This window comes from Malus domestica, chromosome 17 (assembly GCF_042453785.1).
Source record: "Malus domestica chromosome 17, GDT2T_hap1".
NCBI classification, from domain to species: Eukaryota; Viridiplantae; Streptophyta; class Magnoliopsida; order Rosales; family Rosaceae; genus Malus; species Malus domestica.
This window is the reverse complement of record NC_091677.1, coordinates 27,521,086-27,546,064: the sequence shown is the minus strand read 5'-3', so window position 1 is coordinate 27,546,064 and position 24,979 is coordinate 27,521,086. Positions and strand designations below refer to the sequence as shown.

General features: G+C 37.7%; 4 protein-coding genes across 4 annotated transcripts; 3 read left to right on the top strand and 1 right to left on the bottom strand.

Annotated features, from left to right (window-relative positions):
* Positions 1 to 3,361, top strand: LOC103405580 (pentatricopeptide repeat-containing protein At1g80880, mitochondrial). Its single transcript, XM_008344591.4, has 2 exons — positions 1 to 843; positions 1,783 to 3,361. Exons 1-2 carry the CDS (start codon positions 251 to 253, stop codon positions 2,846 to 2,848), a joined length of 1,659 nt encoding a protein of 552 aa, XP_008342813.3. The 5' UTR covers positions 1 to 250; the 3' UTR covers positions 2,849 to 3,361.
* A 4,409-nt stretch (positions 3,362 to 7,770) lies between these two features.
* LOC103405700 (early nodulin-like protein 19) lies at positions 7,771 to 9,187 on the top strand. The gene is made up of 2 exons (XM_029097588.2): positions 7,771 to 7,963; positions 8,850 to 9,187. The coding sequence occupies exons 1-2, from the start codon at positions 7,771 to 7,773 to the stop codon at positions 9,185 to 9,187; spliced, it is 531 nt and encodes a 176-aa protein (XP_028953421.1).
* Positions 9,134 to 11,286, top strand: LOC103405579 (non-functional pseudokinase ZED1-like). The gene has a single exon (XM_008344590.4). It carries the CDS (start codon positions 10,167 to 10,169, stop codon positions 11,184 to 11,186), a length of 1,020 nt encoding a protein of 339 aa, XP_008342812.1. The 5' UTR covers positions 9,134 to 10,166; the 3' UTR covers positions 11,187 to 11,286.
* A 3,372-nt stretch (positions 11,287 to 14,658) lies between these two features.
* On the bottom strand, positions 14,659 to 17,450 carry LOC103405578 (putative receptor-like protein kinase At1g80870). Its single transcript, XM_008344589.4, has one exon. It carries the CDS (start codon positions 17,076 to 17,078, stop codon positions 14,931 to 14,933), a length of 2,148 nt encoding a protein of 715 aa, XP_008342811.1. The 5' UTR covers positions 17,079 to 17,450; the 3' UTR covers positions 14,659 to 14,930.
* Positions 17,451 to 24,979: the final 7,529 nt, after the last annotated feature.

The window sequence follows — 24,979 nt, the reverse complement described above, 5'->3', positions numbered from 1 at the left end:
CGATTTAACTCAATATTCGTGATGAATATTTATAAGAACCGAAGCAACCAAACTGTAGTTTTTTTCCGATTTCAATTCCGGTGTTAGAGATGAACCGGACCGTGCTTACCCTTAAATTTGATGTAATTTTGGTCGGGTCAGGATTCTCCGGAGAGGATCCTATGCCATTTTAGTCATCACGTTTCAATTTTCAATCTCTTTTCCTAATGCCACTGTTTACGCCCAATGCTGCTTCTGGTGTGGTGAACTGATGGCACTTCCCGCCATCGCAAGAAGACTGCGAAGCAAACATTCCCAGCTCTTCCTATCACACACCCTACTCCCATCCATTTCTTACTCACCGTCTTCGCCTTGTTCCTCACAACCTCTCCTCCGCGATCTCTGTCAGACATTTCATCGAACACTTATCGTGCTCCCTCAAACCCCTCGCCATTTCTCTACTCTCCAACCCTTCTCAGCCCAAACCCTCAACGACCCCTTGGGCCAACGATTCAACACAGACCATCCCCGCGACTCGCGTTTCACCCAATTTCTCGAATTGCTCAAACGCGCCGCCGATTTTGCCTCAGAAGCCGAGGCCGTGGCTTTTCTCGACGAGTCGGGCATCGAGGTGGATCGAGAAACGGTGCTTTTGGCGATTTGGGAGTTGAGAGAAGATTGGAAGTCGGCGTTTTTGGCTTTCCAATGGGGTGAGAAGTGGGGCTGTTGCAACGAAGAGGCTTGTAGTTTGATGGTATGGATTCTGGGGAGTCACAAAAAGTTCAGTACTGCTTGGTGTTTGATACGAGACTTGCATCGGGCTTTGATGGATACGCGGCGTGCAATGCTTATTATGATTGATAGGTATGCTTGTGCTTTGCTTTGGATTTTTTAATTTTTGATTGAATGTTGGTTATGGTTTGAATTGAAAATTATATATGGCGTTTGAAAAGAGGTTTCATTTAGCTAGAGTGTTTGGTTGTTAGAACTAGACATGGTTGTAAATTTTCTGCGTTCTATTTTTTGTTTCATACTCTTAAAAGTTTGAAATTTGATATGTATTGTTTCAATGGTTGCTCCAATTCTTGTTTTTGTGCAATCCAACAAGATGCTTTAACTTCATGAAACTCCGAAAACCAAACGAATTTTTCTTTTTAAAGTAGGAATCTTTACAGAATTAGTTCTTGTTCATTTTTTCTGGCTTCAGGATATTTGGATTTTTGTTTCAGGATGATGGATGATGAGTTTAATTTAGAATTTAGGGATCTTAGTCTTGAGCTGTGGTTTACACGATAAATGTGAGACGAATCTGAAACAACATGAATGAAACAATAAAAACTCGACTTTATTTACACCCCTAATCTCTCTATTTGAGTATGTAGGTGTTGGATACTCGTAACTGTTATGTGTTCCAGATACTCATTGGATTTTTATACATAATTTTTGCTGGCGAAGTATTATGGCTAAAATTATTGAAAGTAAATGACACTGTTGTAGCTATTATTTAAAGTAAAGATTGCTTGTAATTAGTAGCTTACTATTAGTTATGTTTATGTACGTTTTAAATTTCTTGAGAGAGAGAGAGAGAGAAGAGTTCATAAATTTTAAAAAGGAGGTAGTGGCTTAAATACTTGTAGACATCGACGTTTGAAATTCGTATTTAAGTATTATCTAAGCTTTGTCCGTTTCTTGGAGTTTATTTGTTAGCATCCCTGAGCTTATGCTTTCTCAAACTCATACAGGGTTTACAAGTCCTGATAAAAAATCATAATCTTTCCTTATTTCTCCTTTGTCGTTCATCAGATATGCATCTGCGAATGATCCGTGTAAGGCCATTAAGACATTCCATGTAATGGACAAGTTCAGATTGACTCCTGATCAAGAAGCATTCCACATCCTCTTGAATGCTCTCTGTAAATATGGAAACATCGAAGAAGCTGAAGAGTTCATGCTTGTAAATAAGAAGCTTTTCCCACTGGAGACCGAGAGCTTTAACATTATTCTGAATGGGTGGTGTAACATATCTGTTGATGTATTTGAAGCCAAGAGAGTTTGGAGAGAAATGTCAAAATGTTGTGTTACACCAGATGCAACTTCTTATACGCACTTGATCTCCTGCTTCTCAAAGGTTGGGAAACTATTTGACTCCCTTAGGCTCTATGATGAAATGAAGAAGAGGGGTTGGATCCCTGGGATCAGCGTTTATAACTCATTAATTTATGTTCTAACTTGTGAAAATTGTTTTAAAGAAGCTCTCAAAATATTGGACAAATTGAAAGAAGAGGGTTTGCAGGCAGATGCTACCACGTATAACTCAATGATATGTCCTTTATGTGAATCAGAAAAGCTAGAGGAGGCGAGGCAGATGTTGAGCGCTATGATTGCTAATAATCTCAGCCCGACCACTGAGACTTACAATGCGTTTCTCCAGAGCACAGGTTTAGAGGGAACTCTTGAAATTCTTAATCGGATGAAGAAAGCTAGTTTAGGTCCCAGTAGCAGTACCTTTCTTATGATTCTTGGAAAGTTCTTCAGATTAGAGCAACCTGAAATGGCATTGAAGATTTGGACGGAAATGAAGCAGTATGGAGTAGTGCCTGATTCTGCACATTACACAGTAATGGTACAAGGGCTGGCAGCTTGTCGGTTGTTAATTAAGGCCAAGGAAATATTTTCTGAGATGAAGACTAACGGATTTGTAGAAGATCCAAAGCTTAAGAGGCTTTTGGAGGTGCCAGGTAGTCGTGTTAAAGGAAAACGGAGACGGATACCAGTCAAGCAAGCAACAAAGGTTAATCAAAAGCAAGGTAGTACAAAGAGATGGAATAGTCTACGCAAATCAAGAAAGAAAAAGGCATCAATTAAATAGTTTAATCTCAAATTCCACTGCATGCGGAACATTTCGAAATGATATGGGTGGTAGTTATTGACCAAGTCATTGAGGAAGCTGCTTCTGCAAACATCGACTCATAGAAACAGTACCACCTATGCTATCTGGTTTTCATCCGTGGCAGCTGATTAAGACAAAAATTGATCTGGCATTGAGAAAGAAGCTCAGCTTCTTCAATAATGCAAAAAGTTTATCAAAGAGCGTTTAATTCACAGTTTTCTGGTATATTCGGGAATCATTGCTGTTGTTTCTATATGTTCCTGGTATGTTTTCTACTTGATCCCTCGTGTTCATATTGTACTTTTGGCAGATGACTCCAACTTTGGTCAATTAGTTCATGAACTCGGCTAGTTTATCGTGGTTTCCATGATTTGGAAGTATACTATTTTCCTCTTTTCTTTGTTGCTTTTGTTTGCTCATACCGAACAAAGACTTGTTAACATTTGGCGAACGAAGACATGTTTGGAAGTATAGTATTTTTCTTCTTCTGCAGCTTCTCAGTCATCTATGCTGGTGGAACCTACTATCTGTAGATTTAGAGATTCCTGTTCGGTTTAAACGGAAGAGAAGAATGAAAAACCCTTTACTTATAACTCATAACTGTAAACAACTCTTCATGTAAGAAATTTTACGTTTTCAATCCTACTGTAATAGCGCGAAAAAGCGAGAATCTGATTGTGGCACTCATCATTTGTTTTGTGAGCACTGGATAGCGATATGGGCAAAATTTCTAGCAGTCCGTGGCCTCTCCTCTATGATTCGTCGGCAGAGGCGCAAGTGTCGTTTTCAAGATGGGCACACACGCCGTCGTGTATGTATTTCTTGGCGACTTTGAAAACATGCATTTACCGCCATGATTGAGCATTATCCTCTTTGTACAAGAAGGGTGGTCTCTTAGCATATTAGCAGCTGCCACGGATGAAACCCAGACAGCATTAGTGGTAAGGATTCTCTCCGGATCCTCTTTGTGAAGATCCCGGGAACCTTCAATCACATTCATTCATGGTACATTACCAATTTTCGTTAAGTACTATTTATGTTTAATTTTAAATAAAAAGATTTACAATGATTTCTAGTCGCATGATATACAATGAACGGATGTGATTTGAGAATTCCTAAGGCCATCTCAAACCGAAGGCTGGCCAGAGGGCTCGTTTGAGCCATCTAGCCCTCCAAGATTCCCCAATATATTAATATTTTAATGAACAGTACAGGGTCATATTTGCCTCCGTCTCCAGCCGAGGGCCAGAGGGCCAAGGGGCTCGTTTTAGCCCTGTCACAAAAAACCGTCTCCAACCGAGGGCCAAAGGGCCATAGGGCCAAACATAATTTATTATTTAAAAACTACAATTTAATGTTGTATAAATGGCCTAGGAAGTTATACGAAAAAAATAGAATTGAAAAAAAATATGAAACAAATTTTGTGAAATAAAAGTTATAGGAAAAAACCGACATCATTAAATTTGTTTCATATTTTTTTTCAATGTTTCCTATTGCTGTCGGTTAAAACCGACAGCATTAAAGAGCTTTTTTTTTTTAAAATAGTTCTACTATTAGTGTCGGTTATAACCGACATTAATAGTTTGAAATGTTTTTGAATGTAACGGCTAGTAGCCGTTGGATTATTAGGCCTATTTTTTTTTTCTTTTTTTTTTTAATGAATTTAAACTTCTTTTTTTTTTTTAATGAATTTAAACTTCTTTTTTTCCCTTTTTTTTGCCTTTTCATATGAATCAAATTTTTTTTCATATTTTTTTTCCTATAACTTCTATTTCACAAAATTTGTTTCATATTTTTTTTCAATTCTATTTTTTTCGTATAACTTCCTAGGCCATTTATACAACATTAAATTGTAGTTTTTAAATAATAAATTATGTTTGGCCCTATGACCCTTTGGCCCTCGGTTGGAGACGGTTTTTTGTGACAGGGCTAAAACGAGCCCTTTGGCCCTCTGGCCCTCGGTTGGAGACGGAGGCAAATATGGCCCTGTACTGTTCATTAAAATATTAATATCTTGGGGAATCTTGGAGGGCCAGAGGGCTCAAACGAGCCATCTGGCCAGCCCTCGGTTGGAGATGGCCTAAGATTCTCACAAAGAGGATTCGGAGAGCATCCTCATTCGGTTTCTATTATCCTCTTGGTCAGATCTCTTAGTATTAGTACGTTTTTCTTCTAGAAAGACCTTTAAGTGTTTTTTCAAAAAATCAACAAAGAAAAATGACAATTAAAGTAAAATGACGATTAATGAACTTGATTAAAGACCTTCAAGTGTTTTTTTATTTTTTACGTTCTTAATAACGATTAAAGGACAAAGTTCCACGTGTCAAGGCGTTAGAAGTCCCATGTCTGGACCCACTCCATTTGGACCCATTCACTTGATGCCACGTGTAATTTGTTTTACCATAATATGATTCATCTCCCCCTCCGACACGAGAGCAAATTTTCTGCACCCAAATGAGGCTGTGGCCTCTCTGTGGCTTTCATACAAAAGCGACACCTGTCCATTCACTTACACAACTTAACTCTGTTAAGGTTTCTGTTATCTCCCAAATTAAAAAAAAAAAACCAAGCGTCTTTCTCGCTGACTCCCCATTCTCGTTTCCGCTTCCAAAATGGCGAAAACCCTAGCCTGCACACAACCACCTGAAACCTCTAATGTGAATAGCATACTCAAAATAGCAAAGACGCAGATGCCAAATTGAACCCTAAATTACCTTAAGCTTGTCAATTTGGGGAGAAAGTTATCAAATTGGAAAGAAATTGGGAGGCTGCAACCCGTGAAGCAATTGCTCCCTCTTGCCATTGTCTTCAACCTCCATCTCCGGTAAAAGCTTCGAGGCTGACCATGGAGTACTGGGTCAGGAAGTCTTGCCATTTTTGGGTGGTGTTGGCGTGGAAGATGGCTTTGAAGAAGTTGATGGCTCGGGTCTTGACAACCTCGATGTTCAGCTACTACTGCACGGCATCGTTGAGTCTCTCCACCGCCATGGGTTGCGATGGTTGTTGGGGCTAAGGAGGTTGGTGCTGGAGAATGCCTTTCACGGCCGCCATGTCGCTTGAGAACTAGGGAGGGGCTGGAGCAGAGAGACGCGTTTAAACTTGAAAGGCGAAGGAGATAACAGAAACCTTAACAGAGTTAAGGTGCGTAAGTAAGTGGACAGGTGTCGCTTTTGTATGAAAGCCACAGAGAGGCCACGGCCTCATTTGGGTGCAGAAAATTTGCTCTCCTCCGACACCGGGACATAGGTAAAAGAGATTTAAGGGTGCATTTGTTGTACCGGACTGTTTCGAACGGGACTAGTTGCAGAGACTAAGCTGGACTGGTTTAGACTAGACTAAGCTGCACTAGATTAGTAAAGTGTTTGGTGCAGTGTCGGACTAAGTTATAGACTAAATTATTTTTTGAATAAAATATTTTGTCATTTTTTTTAAGGGGTGTGATATCCACACACCCCATTTTACTTTTTACACACCTTTTAAATTTTCGACCGTCGGAGCGGATGAATTGAAGAAGATCAACGGACAAAAATTATCAAGGGTGTGTGAGAAGTAAAATAAGATGTGTGGATAACACACTCTTTTTTTAATTCTTTCTCTGCACGCTCTCTACCTTCTTCTTTTTTTCTCTCTTTTTCTTTCCAGAGGCTTCTGGTCTCTTATTTTTCTCTTCCTTCTGAATCTCAAATATTTCTTTGCCTGCTATCCCCGCAAGTGCTTCTAGTCCCTTACTTCAAATCCCTATTTTTTTTCCTAATTTTTTTCCATCCCTCTCCCTCTTTTTCTCCCCTCTCCAGCTTTGCCTTCTCGATCTCAAACCAGATTCCAAATTCTTAATGTTGCTTTGGATTCTTCAACGGTTGGGAGGGACGGGAAGAAATATACGAGATTGTGGGCGATGAGAGGCGATGAGGAGGAGAAGGTGAGGGAGGAGGCCGTCAACGACACTTTCTCGCAGGATGAGCGAGGATCTCTCTCGCATGAGCGCATGAGGTCTTACGAATCCGGGCATTTTTGGGGTGCTTCGCTAGGAACTCCTAGCGAGGGGTTTAATCCGTACGAGTCAGATCTAATCCCATTAAACCTAATCCTTGTCCATACCAAACATCAGACTATAGTGTAGTCTAATCCAGTCCCACCTAAGAAGGTCAAACAAACACCCCCTAAGACTCTTTTCACTGCTTTAAAAACTCTTCATTTAAAGTAAATTTTCTAGAACCCTCTGCCTCAATCTAGAAATGTATAGAAATAAACATGTCATGGAGTGCATCTAAAATGTGCCCTCTCCGATTTCGGTTAAAACCTGACAAACCTACATGACTCGTTAACATACTAAGGAAAAATTAAAAATTTTCCATTTTTAAGTTCAACAAGTTGACACGACGATATCTTAAAGTTCATATTAAAAACCTATGACTTACTTTGCATTTGTACCTTCTTCAGCTATTTATAATAAATGAATTATCGGCTATTGATGCAAGATCACATCAACGATCCACAATCACGTACACACACTTAAGTGATCGATGCTCTAACACTTCGAAAAAAAGTTAAAGTTGCATCGTAGAACCAATACAATACGAGCCCATATCCTTAGAGAGTAGGTCACTTGATAGTGCTAATATAGTATTCACTTTTATTTGATGCTTTAATTCAAATCCATATCCTTCCAAAAACTAAACAGTGGACCACTCTGTCAACATAGTTGGATTGGACCCCCATATATGAATATAATTGTTGTGTTGTGTGGCTCCCACACAACCCAGATAATTGAACTTTTGAACCGTCTTTCCAGACTCCACTAGAGTGATATTATAGTGAGTTCTGAGAAGCGGAGGGAGGGGGAGAGAGAGAGAGAGAGAGAGAGAGAGAAGAGAGAGAGAGGGAGGGAAGTGAAGGAAGAGATGTCCAAGTCCTCCTCCAACACCAAATTCCACGACCACATCTTGCTTCTCGTTTTCATCATCTCGGGGCTTGCAGTGCTCACTCCAATCCTTGCCACTGACCACATTGTTGGAGCCAACCGTGGCTGGAATCCTGGCCAAAACTACACCCTCTGGGCCAACAACCATACTTTCTATGTTGGGGACCTTATCTGTAAGATAACAATCTCTCTCTCTCTCTCTCTCTCTCTCTCTCTCTCTCTCTCTATATATATATATATATGTGTGTGTTTCTGCCATATGTTTTAACCGTTAGATTTGATTTCCTAAACTGTTTAAATCTATTATTTCAGTTTTAGCCATTTATTTTTGTATCACTCTGCTATATACCATCGGAAAATTTGCTTATATTTTGTTGATGTAAAATTTTTTATAGAGAAATGAGAAATGCCATATTATTGTACACTAGAATTGAAACTAGCACATACATTTTGAAAATCTTTAAGGTATGTTCGGGTGAGGGACTTTCAAATTATAACGCCATTAGGTAAAATGAAGAAGAAATGGATCACAAAAAATTACATACGAGGAATTAGAAAATGCACCACATGAGCATTACAAATATGCTTAAATCCCTTAGAATTTGGAAGTTCCTCACCCAAACATACCCTGAAGTTTATCTTAATTTTCTATTTGAGAAAGTTTTCTTTCACAAATTTCATAGCTCAAGGACCATCAGTCTTGTTCTTTGAAAAATTTCTATTTGTGCATGGGGTTGGGTTCGGTATGGTTACCATATCAAAACCTTTGTACCAATTACCATATTAAATTTTTGGTGTGTCAAAATTTATTATCATTACCATGCCAAACTTTCAGTATATCTAATGGTTTTGTTTACCATTATCATCACCAATTGGTACAACATGAGTATGGTACGGTATTTGGTAAAATATTCCACCCCTATTTGTGCAGACGCATTTTGTGACTACCAAATTAAATCTTTTGGGCCAAATCAATCAATTTATCTTTTGTGCAAGTTTTTTCTTATTTATCCATGTTTTTCTATTTGTTCTCAAAGTGGAGTGTTTGTTAAATTGCAGCGTTTAGGTACCAAAAGAACCAGTACAATGTGTTTGAAGTGAACCAAACAGGGTATGACAACTGCACCTTGGATGGTGCAGTTGGGAACTGGAGCAGTGGCAAAGACTTCATCCCCCTCAATCAGGCGAAGAGGTATTACTTCATTTGTGGCAATGGCCAGTGCTACAGTGGCATGAAGGTCTCTGTCCTTGTCCATCCTCTGCCTTCCCCCCCAACGGCCCCCGTCAGTGCTCATAACTCTTCATCAGATGCTGCTGTCCTGGTGGTTCCTCAACAGGGATTTCGGGCCTTGGTGGTTTCCTTGGCAATGCTGTGCTTGGGATTTGGATGGGTGTAGTGCTTGTGGTATAACTCAGGGAAGTGTACAATTTATTTGTTCCGAGTTCTTAAGAATTTGTTTATTTCTTTTCTCTCTTAATGTATTCTCATCAGACTTTGACGTTATGTGATTTAGGCTGAAGTGTTTTGAGGTTTTTCCTTCTCCTCTCAAATGTATTACCTGAACTTTTATTTTTCAAATGACTAGATTTCGAGAGCCCTTCGACTATTTTCAACTCCGGTTGTTTATAGTTTTGATCGTTTGAGCTATTTCTAGGCTGGCATACATCGAGGCATTCACACTAGTTTTATAGCAGCGTAGGCCGTCACTGTTAAAACCATAGACTTGGCAGGGAGTCGGTGACTACATTCATTTGCCTTCCAAGAGTAGGCTAGCTATAACCCCATCAACTGTTTTCCATTTTCAGTTGCTATTGATGTCAGCAGTTCTTGAGCGAGCTGCATCTACTTCGACATGAGGTGTAGGAAAACCGAGCCTTCTGCTCATATGAATTTGATGATCAGTCCATTTGAATTGGATCACAATTTCCATCAAAAGAATGTATGAGTGGCTTCAACCTCGCAGCTCCATTCCGCAGAAAGTATCCTTTTTGCTCTTTTTTTGTGGTTTCTGAAGAGTGATTGCATATTGGTTTCCGTTAGGTTTAGCTCCAGTCTTTTGGCCCCGTTCAGAAAGTCAGCCAACTTGGGGCTAAACGCAGTCAAGTTGGTTAGAGGAGTGTGCTCTTCTCACCAAGTTCGGTTCCCCTCCCCTCCCTGTAATTTAAAGTAGATTATTACCCAATTTAATTTAATTTTTAATTGTCTTCAATTTTTTACTTGAAGACTTCTCGAGGGCCAGTCCATTTTCAAAGTCTTCAAGATTTTTTTCAAAGTAAACGATAGTCGTGAAGAAATTTAATCACACTATCGATGTTTTGCGCGTTAAGCCCCAAATAAAGTTGTGACTTCGGCAACTGAAAAGCATATCTTCCAATATGCTATCAAGATTCAGAAACAACAAATACAACAGGGAAAAGAAGGGCTGCTTCTTGAAGAATGGAGCTGCTATGTTGGAACAGCTCATACATTCTTTCGATGGGAGTTGTAATCCGATTCGGATGCACTCCGAACGAGACCTCAACAAGGCAACGAATGACTACGGCTGGGATGGAATGATACATAGGGATTGGAATTCTCGACTTTACAAAGGAGTCCACGAAGAACGCCAGATTTTGGTTAAGAAGTTCGAAGCAGACTCGAGTAGTTACATGGATCCTCTGGAATTGATTGCGAATGAAGTAGCAATTGCCTCGAACATGAGCAAGCACAAGAACGTTTTGAAGCTGTTGGGTTGCTGCCTTGAGACCGAGCTGCCTACACTAATTTATGAATTCCCAACAAAAGGTAATCTCTCCCACCACATCTATGGAGATGGTGAATCGCTAGCGTGGCCGATCAGGTTAAAGATTGCAATTGAAGTAGCAGGTGCAGTTGCTTATCTCCACTACGGCATGCCGAAGATGATCATCCATCGAGATATAAAGACGGGACATATCTTCTTAGACCAAGACTATGTCGCCAAGCTGTCCGAGTTCCGAACCTCAGTACCAATTCCTTTTGGTAAAACTCATGTAGATGTTGAAGTGATTACCGGAACTCAAGGGTGCCTGCCTCCTGAATATGCTATATCCGGACGTACTTCAGAAAAGAGCGATGTCCACAGCTTTGGAGTTCTATTATGTGAGATCTTTGCAGGAAAGAGATGGGGTGGTTTACTAGATTGGTATATGGAGAACGATAACAACGCCGCTTCAAGCTCATATAACGATCACCAGTTTACGATGTTAGCAAATCTTTGCAAAACCTATTTAGAGGCCAAGGTATTGGAAGAAGAAAACAAGAAGCAAGTAGTGGAATGTGCCAAGCTCATAGGGAGGTGTCTCAAAGCAAATCCGGACGAGAGGCCGATCATGACGGAGGTAGCACAATCACTCAGAGTGATAAAAAACTTATGAGATTCACATCACTCAGTCTCAGAGTGATCAAAAGTTTATAAGATTGTTGCTACTGTATTCTAGTTATGATATTGATTAAATGAACCAGTGTTGAAGAAAATGACGCGAATGAGCAACTATGTGTTTTTTCTTGATCAAATAATTCAGTTTATAACTTATTGACAATCTAGAGTATTGTCGGAAATATAATTCATGCAATCTAACCACGACTGCAAAACTTACACTGAGCTAAATCACCCGTCTGGGACGAATTTCTGTAACGTGTCATGTTGCATGCTGCTATAGCAATAAGATTTTTACAGCAAAATAGCGAAATCGAAGAACTCTTGAGAATGAGGAATTTAGCTGACCGAAAAAAGAACAATCAACAACTCCAAAGCCTTATCCCACTCAGTGGGATCGGCTATATGAATTCTAGAACGCAATTGCAATCGGTTTTGTGTCATGTCTTCCGTTAGATCCAAGTCGTCCAAGTCTTTTCTTAGAGTCTCTTTCCAAGTCTTCCTAGGTCTTCCTTTACCCTTTGGCCCTGAACCTCTGTCTTGTAATCACATCTTCTAACTGGAGCGTCCGTAGGTATTCATTTCACATGTCCAAACCATCTTAACCGATTTTCTCTCATCTTATCTTCAATTTCGGCTACCCCTAATTTACCTTGGATATTCTCGTTCCTAATCTTGTCTTTTCTTGTGCACCACATCCAACGAAGCATTCTCATCTCCACTACACTTATTTTGTCTACGTGTTGATGCTTCACCGCCTAACATTCCATGCCATAAAGCATTGCTGTGATCAATAAACAATAAACGGATAGAGAAAAAAGAAGAGCAGCAGTAGAAACTTAGATACCTGTGATCAAGCTGATATAATTGACTCAACACATTTAACAGTAGATCGATAAAAGCCAGGCCCGTAAGTACAGAGCCTAACGGATCAGAAGAACACGATGATGCAACAGAAATTCGATTTCAAACTCATCTCAGTAGCTTGATTAAAAGTAAGATAGTCGACAACGGATCAACGTAGTAATATGTATTCATTGATTCATTCCAGTACTAGTAGTGGCATGTCGCACTAGTTACAGCCTACAGGTAAGATTGACTTGACGTGTGTTAAGCCTGATCTTTAAGGCTAGACAGAATTTGAGCATACATGTAGCTTGGACTTCCGTAGGGTTCACAATTTCGTTGGCTTGACGATCATCAAGAAGTCCAGTCTCACCAGCTTCTAGTACTCGGTGATCATCATCCGTTTGGCATGATTTATATGTACTTGGCCCGTGTTTCGCTTACTCTTGATCTTTAACATATTTCATCATGCATATAGAAAAAATTAGCAACGGTAAGCCATTTGATAACTATCTCATTTTCAGTTTTCAGTTTTTTTTTTCACTTAAAGAAAGAAAAAAAAAACTGAAATTTACTTTTTTTTTTTTTTAGTTTTTTAAATTTGGCTTTACAAGTAGTTACTAAATCAATTTTTTTAAATGAAAAATGAAAACGAAAAACTAAATACGAAATGGTTATCAAACGACCTCTTAAATATGTATATCTTTCGATAAAAAATATATAATATGTATTTTGAGTAATGTTGGATTGCAGAAGAAGATTGTGACTTCTTTCTCCATTCAAGTGGATGACAATTGAGTGAAATCGAGTTATACCCAGTTTCATGTAGCCCGATATTCTGGTACATCATTGATTTGATGAGGACGGATGTCACCTTTCTCATATACTTGAAAAATATCTTCTGATATTGCTGCAATAAGATGAAAAGTAAATAGTATGAAATGTCTTGCATGTGATCTAATATCCTAGTAAATAAAATGTTGAGTTTCTACTCATGCGTTTCAGGCTCGAAACTTCTCCCTCCTCTAAAAAAATTAGTATAAAATGTCTTGCAACAACAGAAAAATGTCATTAGGACTGAAAACGTCATAACATCCAAGGCAAAAACTCATGGTTTAAAATTCTAACGTTTAGAATTGCTGTGACATGATTAACTTCTAATATCTGACCAGGCAAAAAGAATCCAAGAATAAATTTAAAGTGAACTACACCATATTCATAAAGTTTACTAAATATGCTTTATTTGAAAATAGTACTATTTAATCATCAATAAAACGCTACCGTTTTCCCGAAAAAGTATACCACATTGCCATCCAGCAATAGTCCCACGAAAATGATGCTTTCAACTGATGGCAGGAAAAAAAAATGATTATGGTAAAAGATTTCAGAAGGGAAAAAAACTTAAGAGTAAATTGTAACAATAGTTCTTTAATTTTAACTCAATTTGAGTAATGGTCTTGTAATTAAAAATTCATTACTATTGGTCCCTCAACTTATCAAAACGTGCAATTTATGGTCCCTCAACTAAAAATTCATTACCCTTGGTCATTCAACTTTAATTCAACTGGAGAAATGATCTCGTTGCTTTAACTCAACTAGAGAAATGATCCTTCAGCTTTAATCCAATTGGAGTAACGATTCTTCCAACATAACTCATTTTAACAAAATTCTGACGAAGTGGAAAAAAATGACCATAGCCACGCGTTTTAATGAGTTGAGGGACCCCAATTATAGCAATAATTTTTCTTCTTTCTAGGAGTGAAAATCATTACTTTAAAGAATGCAAATATTGCTTCCAAGAGGTGTCCCCCTAAGTTCACATCTATTTTTAGCTTGCAAAGGCCCCAGACACGGAGCAACGTCCTTTTTTTCCTCTCTTCTTTCTAGGAAAGCAGAATAACAATGATAATTCAGCAGAAAAAATTAAGTGGAAAAATATTTCTATGACTTTATGCACATCCTTTTGTTTTGAGTGAGTAGCGTCAAGCCTCTCGTGGGTTAATCATTCACACTTTAGTAGTACTCAAACAGCTTTGGCCCATGACTACGACTCGAGTGCTTCATGGCTTACAAAAATTAGCTCCAACCGAATTTGAGCGATGAGGGTTTCTCTGAAAAATAAGACTTTCAATGATCTTTTGTCGTTTTATATTTGTAGCACAATATCTTATAATGTTGATATGAAAATTAACGTTAAACTGTAAAGTGACAGAGCGTTCATAAAAAATCAAATTTTGAGAAAATCCCATTAGCATTTCTCTTAAACAATCAATCACTTTCTATGTTTGTCAAAGTTTATCTGACCAGGGTTTTTTTTATTTTTATATGTGGTGGAAAAAGCCCTTTTTTAATACGTAACACATGAGAACGATCCTTCAAGTCTCGTTTCCTGTATTTGATTGGATTGAGTGGTTCACTAGATTCAATGTGCATCGAAGGAAAAAATGAAAACCGACAGTCAAATTTTGTCCAAATTAACGACGGAAAATGAATTAGTCAGCCCCAAATTTTATAAAGAACGTACAATTTGTGGGAAAAGTCCCTACAATTGTATGAAGGCAGAACCAGAAAAACCATGCATGCCTGACAAGTCCATGGATAAAACTGAGGGCCTATAAAATCCGTAAATTCAAGGAGTCTTTTGGTTTATTATGGTTGAAAATTCTGGTTTACATGAAACAAGAAAGGGAAGTCAGGTGTACTTGAACATGAACCCATTTAATGGAAAAAAGAAAACAGAAGCATCTACCTAGTGTACATACAACAATATGATCCTCATGCTACACATCTTTCAGACTTCACCAACGATTTCGGATCATCTCTTATATATTACAATCACCATAACCCCGGCGAGGAATGATCAAGGAGAAGTAAAATGAAGAATGTGTTGCAGTGCCTAATCTGCAGAGGCGGTACGTTTTCTCCTTGACCTGCTGTATAACTTTGAAGGCGGGGAGGGAGAGAACTCGAACGGAAGTGGTGGGAGATCCATATCCCCTCTCAAGATCTTAACAATCTCCCCAATTTCCGGACGCAACTCTGGCATCTTCTGTAAGCAAGAGAGAGCCAAATTTATGCACAAATTTGCCTGGTCCTTATTGTACTCGTCTTTCAATCTCTCATCTACAAGCTCAAGTATGTTTCCTGCTTGCGCCAACTGTCGACACCAGCTTATTAAATTCGCCTTTTCGAGCTTCATGGGCGATGCAAGAACATGTAAGGGTCTTCTACCGGACACAACCACGAGGATTAGAACTCCAAGACTGTAAATGTCAGCCTTCTCCATCAAGTATCCACAGCCACCATACTCTGGTGCAACATAGCACAAAGTTCCTCTCATGCTTGTTGTGCTGCTGAGTTCACGACTAAATATATCGCCACTGTGGACGTCACTGCCAACGGAATGTGCATTCTTTTTCTTCCATCCCCTCCTAAAACTGAACTCCCCATTTTGATCACATCCATCTTGACTCTGCTCCCTGAAATTCTTTCGTCTGTGAAGGTAAAGCCATTTTCCAAGATCAAAACGCGGCATTTTGAAGCCCTTCTTCCACTTTGTTTCAAGATTTTTTAGCTTACTACCCTTCTTGCTAATCTCAGCAAGGTGCTCTTCTTTCCACCACTCTTGCATCTTCCTCGGTTTCCTTTTACGATTTTTCCTGCCCTTGGATTCTCTTTTCTCAAACCCCTTATTGAGGTTTTCGAGCATAAATTCTTGCAAACGGGGCTCATCTGCATTTTCTGATTTATCCACCGGAGTCGACACATCCAAGTCACTCTTCTCGGGAATGCTCTTCTTTTCATCATCCCAGTCAGGATTCGAAGACGGGCAAATCTGACTCCCTATCCACTCTGTAACATAATCTTTACTGCACAATTCACCACTTCCATCCTGCTTCCACCACCAATCCTTCCCCCACTGTTTCGTATCCTCTGCATCATCGACACCATTGCAGGCAATAATATTCAACTCCTTACTGTGATCAATGCTACTAAGCTCGTCATCGTAAGGCACAAACCTATTATTCCAATCATCCCCACCAAAATCTACACTCGAAACCTCTTTCCCCTTAGCATGACTACTCTTAACATCACTCTCACAAGCAATGTTGGCATTATAATTCACAGAATTCAAGTTCAAGGCCTTAACATTACGACTTTTTTTACTATTTTTCGACGAAGAAGAAGCTTGCAAAGCAAGAGCAAAATCTACCTCGCTAGCACTCTCCACGGGGGTACCGATTGCTGGAGTTTCCGCCGCCAAGTTCCCAGACAGATCCTGACTCTTCCACAGCTCCTGACTCTTACCCAAGTCCTGGCTGAACATATCAACCCCAAACTCACCCTCCACCTTAATCCTTGACAACCCAAAATCCGAAATCTTTGCCCGATAATCGAAATCAAGCAAAATGTTACTCGGCTTAATATCACCATGAATAACAGGAGGATCACATCCCAAATGCAAGAACTCAAGCGCCCTGGCAACATCTAAAACAATCTCGAACCTCCTCTCCCAACCCAAACTCAAAAGCCCTTCTCCAAAAAGTGATTCCTGGAGACTCCTATTGGGCATATACTCATAAACCAGAATCCTGTTATTCTTTTCCACACAATAACCCAAAAGGGTCACCAAAAATGGCGATCTCAACCCACCAAGAATCTGCAACTCGTTCTGAAACTCCCTCTCGGACTGCAGATTCAAAGCATCCAATCTCTTGACAGCAATCAACTTACCACACTTGAGAATGCCTCTGAAGACGGTGCCGGAGCCTCCTTTCCCGATAACGTTAGCAGCATCGAAGTCACTCGTTGCATTCTTGAGCTCTTTGTATTGGAATCTCTCAAGCTTGAGAGGATCACTGGAGTCAAATGGGATTGTCTTGTTTCTGTTGACAAGCGAGTGCCAAAAATGGTAGAGAAAATAGATGATGGATGAGATTATCACCAAAGTGGCTGAGATTGTGAGGGCCAAAAATAAGATCCTGGTTTTTGTCAAGAAACTGGGTGGCCTCAGAGTCGTCGCAGGTAAGTGTCTTGAAGGCATGGTGGTGGTTGTTTGCTTCTTCTGGGTCTTTAGGGTTTGTGGGTTTGGCTTCAAAAGTGATGAACAAGAAGATTGAGAGACATGGGGATGCTCATGATATGCATTGCTGCAATTTCTTTTGCTTTTTTTCTTTGTTCTTTGTGTTTGAGCAGCATCCAATGTATGCGGGTTTGCTTTACAGTTGGAAAATCTATGGAGATTGTTGCTAATCACTGTTGTTTTTTTATGATAATTGTGTTTTTGATTGTGGATTTTTTCATTTTTTTTATGTTGTTGTGATTGAGAATTTGGATTAGAAAAATGGAGTGCGACTGGGAGTGGTGTGGAAGGCAGGGTCCCAAGGTGGAGGTGCTTTTGACTAAAGATAAATGCTTTGCAGAGAAAGTCGTATGTATCTTGCAGAATTTCAGATAACAAAACAAACACAAAAGAAAAAATTGGAGGGAAAGATGGGCTCCAGTTAACCGGTGAATTTTTAGAATTTTAAGATGGGTTTCTACTTATTTTTGTTTTTTTTACTATTTAATCTAAATAGAAATTTCAGCTTCAAAAGAAGTGAATAATCGTAATCTGTCATCAGTTGTATCTTAAAATAAAAATAAAAAAATAAAAAAACTAAATAGAAACCCACCTTTTCACCATTATTGCAATTTATTTGTAATGTAAAAAGGTAGCACAAAGTGAATTGCAAACACAAAAGTTCGACATATAACAGCTTCTCCAGTATAAGATGCAAAATACCTTGAAATCAGCATTCGATATTTTTTTGTTGACCCAAAATTTCTCCAAATAAATGATGTAAAATATCTATCTTTGTCAAAAAAATGTTAATAAAAATGTAAATGGATTCTAAATTAGAACTGGACTCCGTAAGTAGAGAAAATTAAATGTGATCCTAAGTTTTGCATCTCCTCTTTCCACAAAAGTAAAATTCACGTTCAAATTTTCTGTAGATGCAAAATGAGATGTAAATATGATTTTTACATCTTAAATTCGCGTATCTCCACTGTAAATGCTCTAAAGAGAGGGTTACGACCTAACATCATCTCCAACAAACGCTTGAACATCAAAATTTGGATCTCATTTTCTCTACAATTTTGAAGGCATCTCTCACTGTTCATCTTAACTGTTTTTGTATCAAAAACTCAAACAGTGTGCAACATACGGTGAATACCTTGTTATTGCAGCATAAAATACTCCCAAAGCCAGCCCAAAAGTGCCAATAGTTGTAATTACGAATTTTGTTGATCCCAACGGTCCATGAATGCACTCCCCAACACATGTATATCATTATTTTATAATTTGCACATGCTTTTGTTGATTTGTAACGTTGTACTAAAAATATGAGGTGTCGAAGAGTCAATAAAGAGTCATATTTTAAGATAGTCTTTTTAGCATTTCTCTTGTAGTCAATTAAGTGATAAAAACAAATAAGAGTGTACAGAAGTAGTAAGTAGTTAGGAAAAATGATAACCGCACACTATTTTTTTTTTTTTCCTTACATTTTTGTTTAGTTATGTTCTACATTTTTATTTGTTTTATTTGATTTGATGTGTGTAAAAAAGAAAAAAATTATGGGACTGTCATTTTCTAAAGGATATGCACTAATCATTTCCCATCTTCTAAAGGTAGTAATTTGGTATAATGATGTGTGGGCAATAATTTTGTTCTTTACATTGAAATAATAATAAAAGGATCTAAACCTAATATAGTTTGTTTAAAAATTGAATGATTATATATGGAATGGAGTAATATGAGGAAGACCATCTATTTAAACCATATTTTATAAAACATATGACATGATTATTAATTATTGAATTATTACTTAATTGTTGATTAACATGCTTATTTCTTATTGATGACACATCACATAATTTACAAATTTGGTCTAAAAAGTGAGAAATGCTAAGGTGACTCTCTCAAAAGTGAGACTATCCATAAACTCTTTGTCACCTCAAAGTTAACGTCAATTCTTGTGACATCGTTATAAATCATTGTGCCAAAAATATAAGATGGTGGAGAGTCCAATGAGAGTCTCAGTTTTGAATGAGTTCCTTAGCATTTCTCTTAAAAAGTTGATTTAACTAGCATTACTCATATAAATAAATCATTTATTACATATTGTCTAATATCCTAATGTATAGAAAGTTGAGTTTCTATTTATACGATCTGGACTCAAAACTCTCCTTCATCTAAATTATATAATCATTTTGAATCCTCTTTTTTTCCTTAATATATTAACATTAAAAATAAAAATCCTTTGTAGCTAGTGAATAGCCGGTATTGGTGGGAATGTTTCTTTAATTTGGAGTAGTCCTACAGACAGGCCATGATTGGTGGGCCAGGAACGCGTATATCACTTTTTTTTATTGGATTATTTGACTGTGCAGGTTCACACCTCACATGTTTGGTCTTCATCACTCTGTGTACACATGGCACTGACAAGTCAGATTCCTGTTTTTTCAATCATTCCCATTTGTGAAATTAGAATATTCAGCTCTCGTCGTAATTTTTCTTGAGAACGTATTAATCACTTTTGTGTCAGTATGACCAAAGAATAAGTACCAACTTTTACCTAATTAGGCTACGTAAATGCGTTCGATCATGAAATGAGTGAGTCCCAACTAATTAGAGTTTTTTTTTTTTTCTTCTTTAAATTTACCATGTCTCGAATTCAGATAAATATTGTTTAGAGCAAGTCCACCTCTTCTTTAATTAACTAGGCAATAGCTCATTTATTCCCTTTCCTCCATTCCCCTCCTCCAAAAACCCATTCCACCCCAACTTATCCACTAGGCTCCAGGGGAGTCTAGCAAGTCACCCAACTGAAAATCGACTGACCCATTACCCAGCTGAGTTGATGTCTAACGTCAGCCACATGCATTTTTTTTTTTTTTGTGTCAGGCGCGTGGGAATCACGCTAAAGTGGGCGCGCGTTATCCGACAACTTGCAGAGGGGCGCTTGTGTTGGCAAGTGCACCAAGGGCCTTCGGGATAGACGCAATGTGGTGTGATGATGGCCGTTGGATTTCCAATTACTAGTTTTCTGGACCATTGGATTTCCAAAGGTCAAAAAATTTTGAATTCAAATCCAACTGCTTGTGATGTGGCAAAATTTAGACCGTTTAATTTCCAGATCAACGGTTCAGGTTTTTCGACCAAAAAATAAAAATAAAAATGTCATAAATCTTATCGTTGGCCATGTGTCCAATTTTGGGCACTTGGATTTCAATCTTTTTAAAATCCAACGGTCTAGATTAAGCAACTTAATACAAATTTATCAAAAATTATAAAAAAAAAATTGTTTAAAAATACAGGAAAAAATAAAATGAAAAATTATTATTATTTTCTATAAATACCTAAAAATCTATCCACAAAAATTCTACTTCTGGATAATGACATGTGTCGTGATAAGATTGATTAAAAATTCCATTCGAAATTGAAAATATTTTTTTATTATTTTATAAAAAAAATTAATAATATTTTAGTACGAATGGACTAGGCAATTCAATTTAGGGATAAATGTGCACTTTGGTAGTTACTATTCTTTGCAATCAATTACGATTCATTTTGATGGATTGAATTGACTCTTGACTAGTGGAGTTTTTAGGGATAGAGTTGCTCTTAATATAACATTTTGAATAATCAAACGTAAGTATTTAGGAGGCACATCCAAAACCGGCAAGTCTAAATGATTCTCCGAGTACGATTTAGCTAAATCATTCATGAGTTATCTATTTTTAAGATTTGAATTGAATAACATTCCAAAAGAAACAATTCTTGTTTTGTTACGAGGAAAAACTTCATCTTTAAGGTTGGCATTGATAGAAGTAAATCAAATTTCCTGAATTAGATGGTTTATGAATTTGTGTTGATTCATGTATCCCTTTAGTGACTCGTGTATATATGTTTCAAGTTCATGCGCTCCTTAAAAAAGAGAATCATTTTTATTTTATTTTTAGAATTTTGATGATTTGGATGAAATGAAAAAGAAAAAAAACTTGTTTTCGTGTATTTTCCAATAAGAGCTTACAAGTCGATAGATTCTAATGCCCAACAATCACATTACATAGTTGTGTGACTGCATACACAAATTTGTGCTCATGTATTAGAAATTTAATTTCTAATTAAATTGCTTGTGAAAGAGGCTACATGCGGTTGGCAATACACAACCTACCGAGTCATGCGTGGAGTGTACATGTGCATGACCTTAATCTTTAGGGTGGGTGTCACATCTAAGGGACGGCCTCACTTTAAAGGCATAATAAATAGCAACTCTAGAAGCCTTCAAATTATGGGCAGTTCACACGCGCATAGAGAGGACATGCACCGTGTTCTTTTCATGATATGGAAAGGGAAGAAGAAGAAAGAAATGAAGTTATGGCCTACGGTTGGTGCAATGTTGCTATTGTGGTCATGTCGTCTACTGCACACAGTTTGCTTTTGTATGCTTAGCATATAGTGGCAGTGAGTGAGCATACAGAACATGGATGGTGGTGGTTCGTGGGACCTGTCCACCAGATCCATATGGGAGGAGGGAGATATCATGGTGACATTTTGATGGGAGATGGGATATATCCTTTTACCCCTCACAAATCTTTCATAATTTTGTAGAATAGAAAGAATTGAAGATAATCAAATAACATAAATTAACGAGAGACGTATGAGAGTTAAAAATGAGTGTGTGGATAGAACTACCTGTATTTTCTTTGAGGCACCATGCCTCCATAAGTTATGGATTTTGTAATTATCTCATATTTTAGAAAATGAAAATGAAACTGATTCATCTCATATTTTTATTTGGTTTTTTATGCTGAAAAGAAATATATTTATTTGTTGTGTTATGTATGTTTGTTGCAATTATGCACTTATAACAAGAGTTTCTTCCGACTAAAAGTCAGTATGTTTATCAATAATTCATGGTCTTGTATCTTTGAAATTAATAATAAAGGTTGAAATTAAAACACGGGTGTTTGTTGCAGCGGATAGATTTGGCTTGGACTAATTGTAGGACTAATTTGAATAAACTTGGCATGATCTTATTTAAGGCTCACATTTTAAATGGCTTAAAATGTAACATGTAAATGAAGGTCTAATGCTAATACATCTAGTTTTTTTAATTAACTTCATGTTTTGTCTAGGATTGGATTGGTCTAAACAATCAAACGCTCTTAAAACACATTTATTTATTCTCCATGCTTACTATTAAATTTAAAAATAAATGATCATGCATTATTTAGTCACCCAATAACCAAGAAAATAGTTGTCTTATAACATATATCGAAGAGCAAAAATACAAAGAAGTTATGCAATTATAATATGTTGTAGGGATGGAGAGGCCAAAAAAAAGTAGAAGGCAACAAGATGGGGCAGGTTCGATATGTCAGTTCCCATTGTGGTAACAAAAAATCAACGCCCATGAGGGGGACGACACATGAACTGACCTCGATTGACGAAATGCCTTTAAAGCACTTGCGAGATTTCAAGCCCGGGCACGGATGTATTAGAGCAACTCCAGCGTGGGAGTTTGCTCGCGGGACAGGTTAGGAAAAATGGCCCGAAAGTCCGGCCTACACACTTCAGCGTGGGAAGCCCGAGGGACAGTGGAGGTCCGAGTATCAGACCTGTGAGGAATTGTCAGCCCGTAGTTTGAAGTGGATCTAACGTAGGGCTGACGTCATCCAGGCGTCAGTTTAATTTTTTATTTTTTTCTGTCAAGCGCTTGCACCTTACCCGTGAGTGGAGGCGCGTCACCCGACACAGTTTTAGCCCCTGGGGCCCATGGCACCGTTTCAAAAAGTTACATTTGGGAAGCCACGTGGCTTCCCATGGTCCGTTGGATCTTAACGGCTATATAATGTGGACTGTTCGATTTGCAACGGTAAAAAAAATAAAAAAATCTTATTTAATATCAACCGTTGGATCTGAGATCAACTGGTTGATATTATTCTCCTTTATAAATAAAAAAAGTTTTAAAATTAAGAAAAGTTCCCGTTGTGCCACATGGCACAATCTGGAGTATTGGAATTCATTTTTTTTAAATCCAATGGCAGAGATTAATTAGTTGAATAAAAAATTAAAAAAAATTGTAAAAAATCCAAAAAAAAATTTTAAAAATTTTTAAAAAATTTGTTTTTACTTTTCTATTAATACCTTCTCATTATCATCTACCTTATCGGAAATCCATCACCAATAATTGTCTTTTTCATATTATGACACGTGGCACAACGAGAACGATTAAAAATCTTATCCGAAATTACAAATAAAATTATTTTGTATTATTTTACAACTTTTCGGATAATGACACGTGACGTAATGAGAACAATTAAAAATCTTATCCGAAATTACAAATAAAATTATTTTGTATTATTTTATAAATAAAAAAATTACTAATATTTTATTGTCTATTGCCAGGACTATTGAAGTGCAACGGTGGAGATGCAAAATACGGTTACTGTTCATTAAGGGTAGTTACTGTTCATTGGGTGGATAACATAGTGTATTGCCTAGGGGGGTTCCCACGCTGGAACTGCTCTTAAGGATGGATGAGACACCACCTCCAGAATCTCACTCGGCAATGGAGATAGCTCTATGGCGCTAGCATGTTAGACACACTAGTGACGGATTCAAGATTCAAATTTTGGGGTCCTCAAAAAACAAATGTAGACGAAAAATTGAATTGAGCGGCTAAAGGCGATAGCCTGAGTGGTGACGGCACAACAACAAGTGGTGGGGTTTGGGGTTAGGGTTGGGACTTGAAGTTTGCATGTTTATAATGCAAGACAGCCTCTACTAAGTCTTTATTTACAAGGGGTTGAAAGTTTCCTATATCCAACAATGAGAGTAAAGCTTTTTGAACAAAAAAAGAAGAAGAGCCCTTTCTAAATTTTTCTCTATTAATTTTAGGTTATTATAAATAAAAAATGTCAACTAAGTGGGATTAATCCTTTTAGATTTGATAGAGTAAATGATTCCACGTGGATCCCTATGTGGATCCGCCTCTTGATACACCTCATATGTTGGGTACGTGCATTGTTGGGATCATTGATTATTCACATAGGCATGTGAGACTAACCTTCAACCGTTGAAGAAAAATGCTCTATGATATGATTCACGAGTCTCTTGTCATAACACATGAACATGATTTAGGAAGTATGTTCCAAATCACATTCACGATAATGATATAGATAAGATAATTACAACAAGTAGTAGACATGATTAAACTGTCAACCTAACAATATGATCAAGAATATTGATATAGAGAAGGACCTTATTGCATTGTAATTCCAACTGACTATGTTCTCCACTTCTTTTGCTTAGCTTGGGTAACCATAACATACTATTAGATATCACTCATGGCTTTGTGAAAGCCCTGAAGATTAGCAATTACTAATCTTTACTAAAAGGAGAATTGAAAGTAGTTTCAATTCACAATCGATTAGTAAGAGTTATAATTACACACTGCTTCGTTAATCAGAACTAATAGATCGCATACCGTGTATCGTACAGATTGAAGAATACCATGAAATTAAGTAGAAATAATTAAAAAAATTGAATTGTTTATGAATTATGGCTAGGATTAAATTAAAAGTTAACTAATCAAACGGATAAGTTTGAATTGGGCCTTAAGTTAGTTTCGAGTTTCATCACCCAATGAGCCTTGATCACAAGTTAAACAGTTTAACTTAAAACTAAAATTCCCAAAGTCCCTATGTCATGCATCTCCTCTTTACATCTCTGCTTGGTTGTAACATTGAGGTTCAAAACTTCATATCCCCTTCCTCCAATATCGCTTGTATAAAATATATATAAAAAAAAAAAAATCCTTTTATGTGCTTTTGAAGATGCGATACGTCAAAGCCTGCTAAGGATCGGGCTGTTAACATGGGCCTGCCACCGAC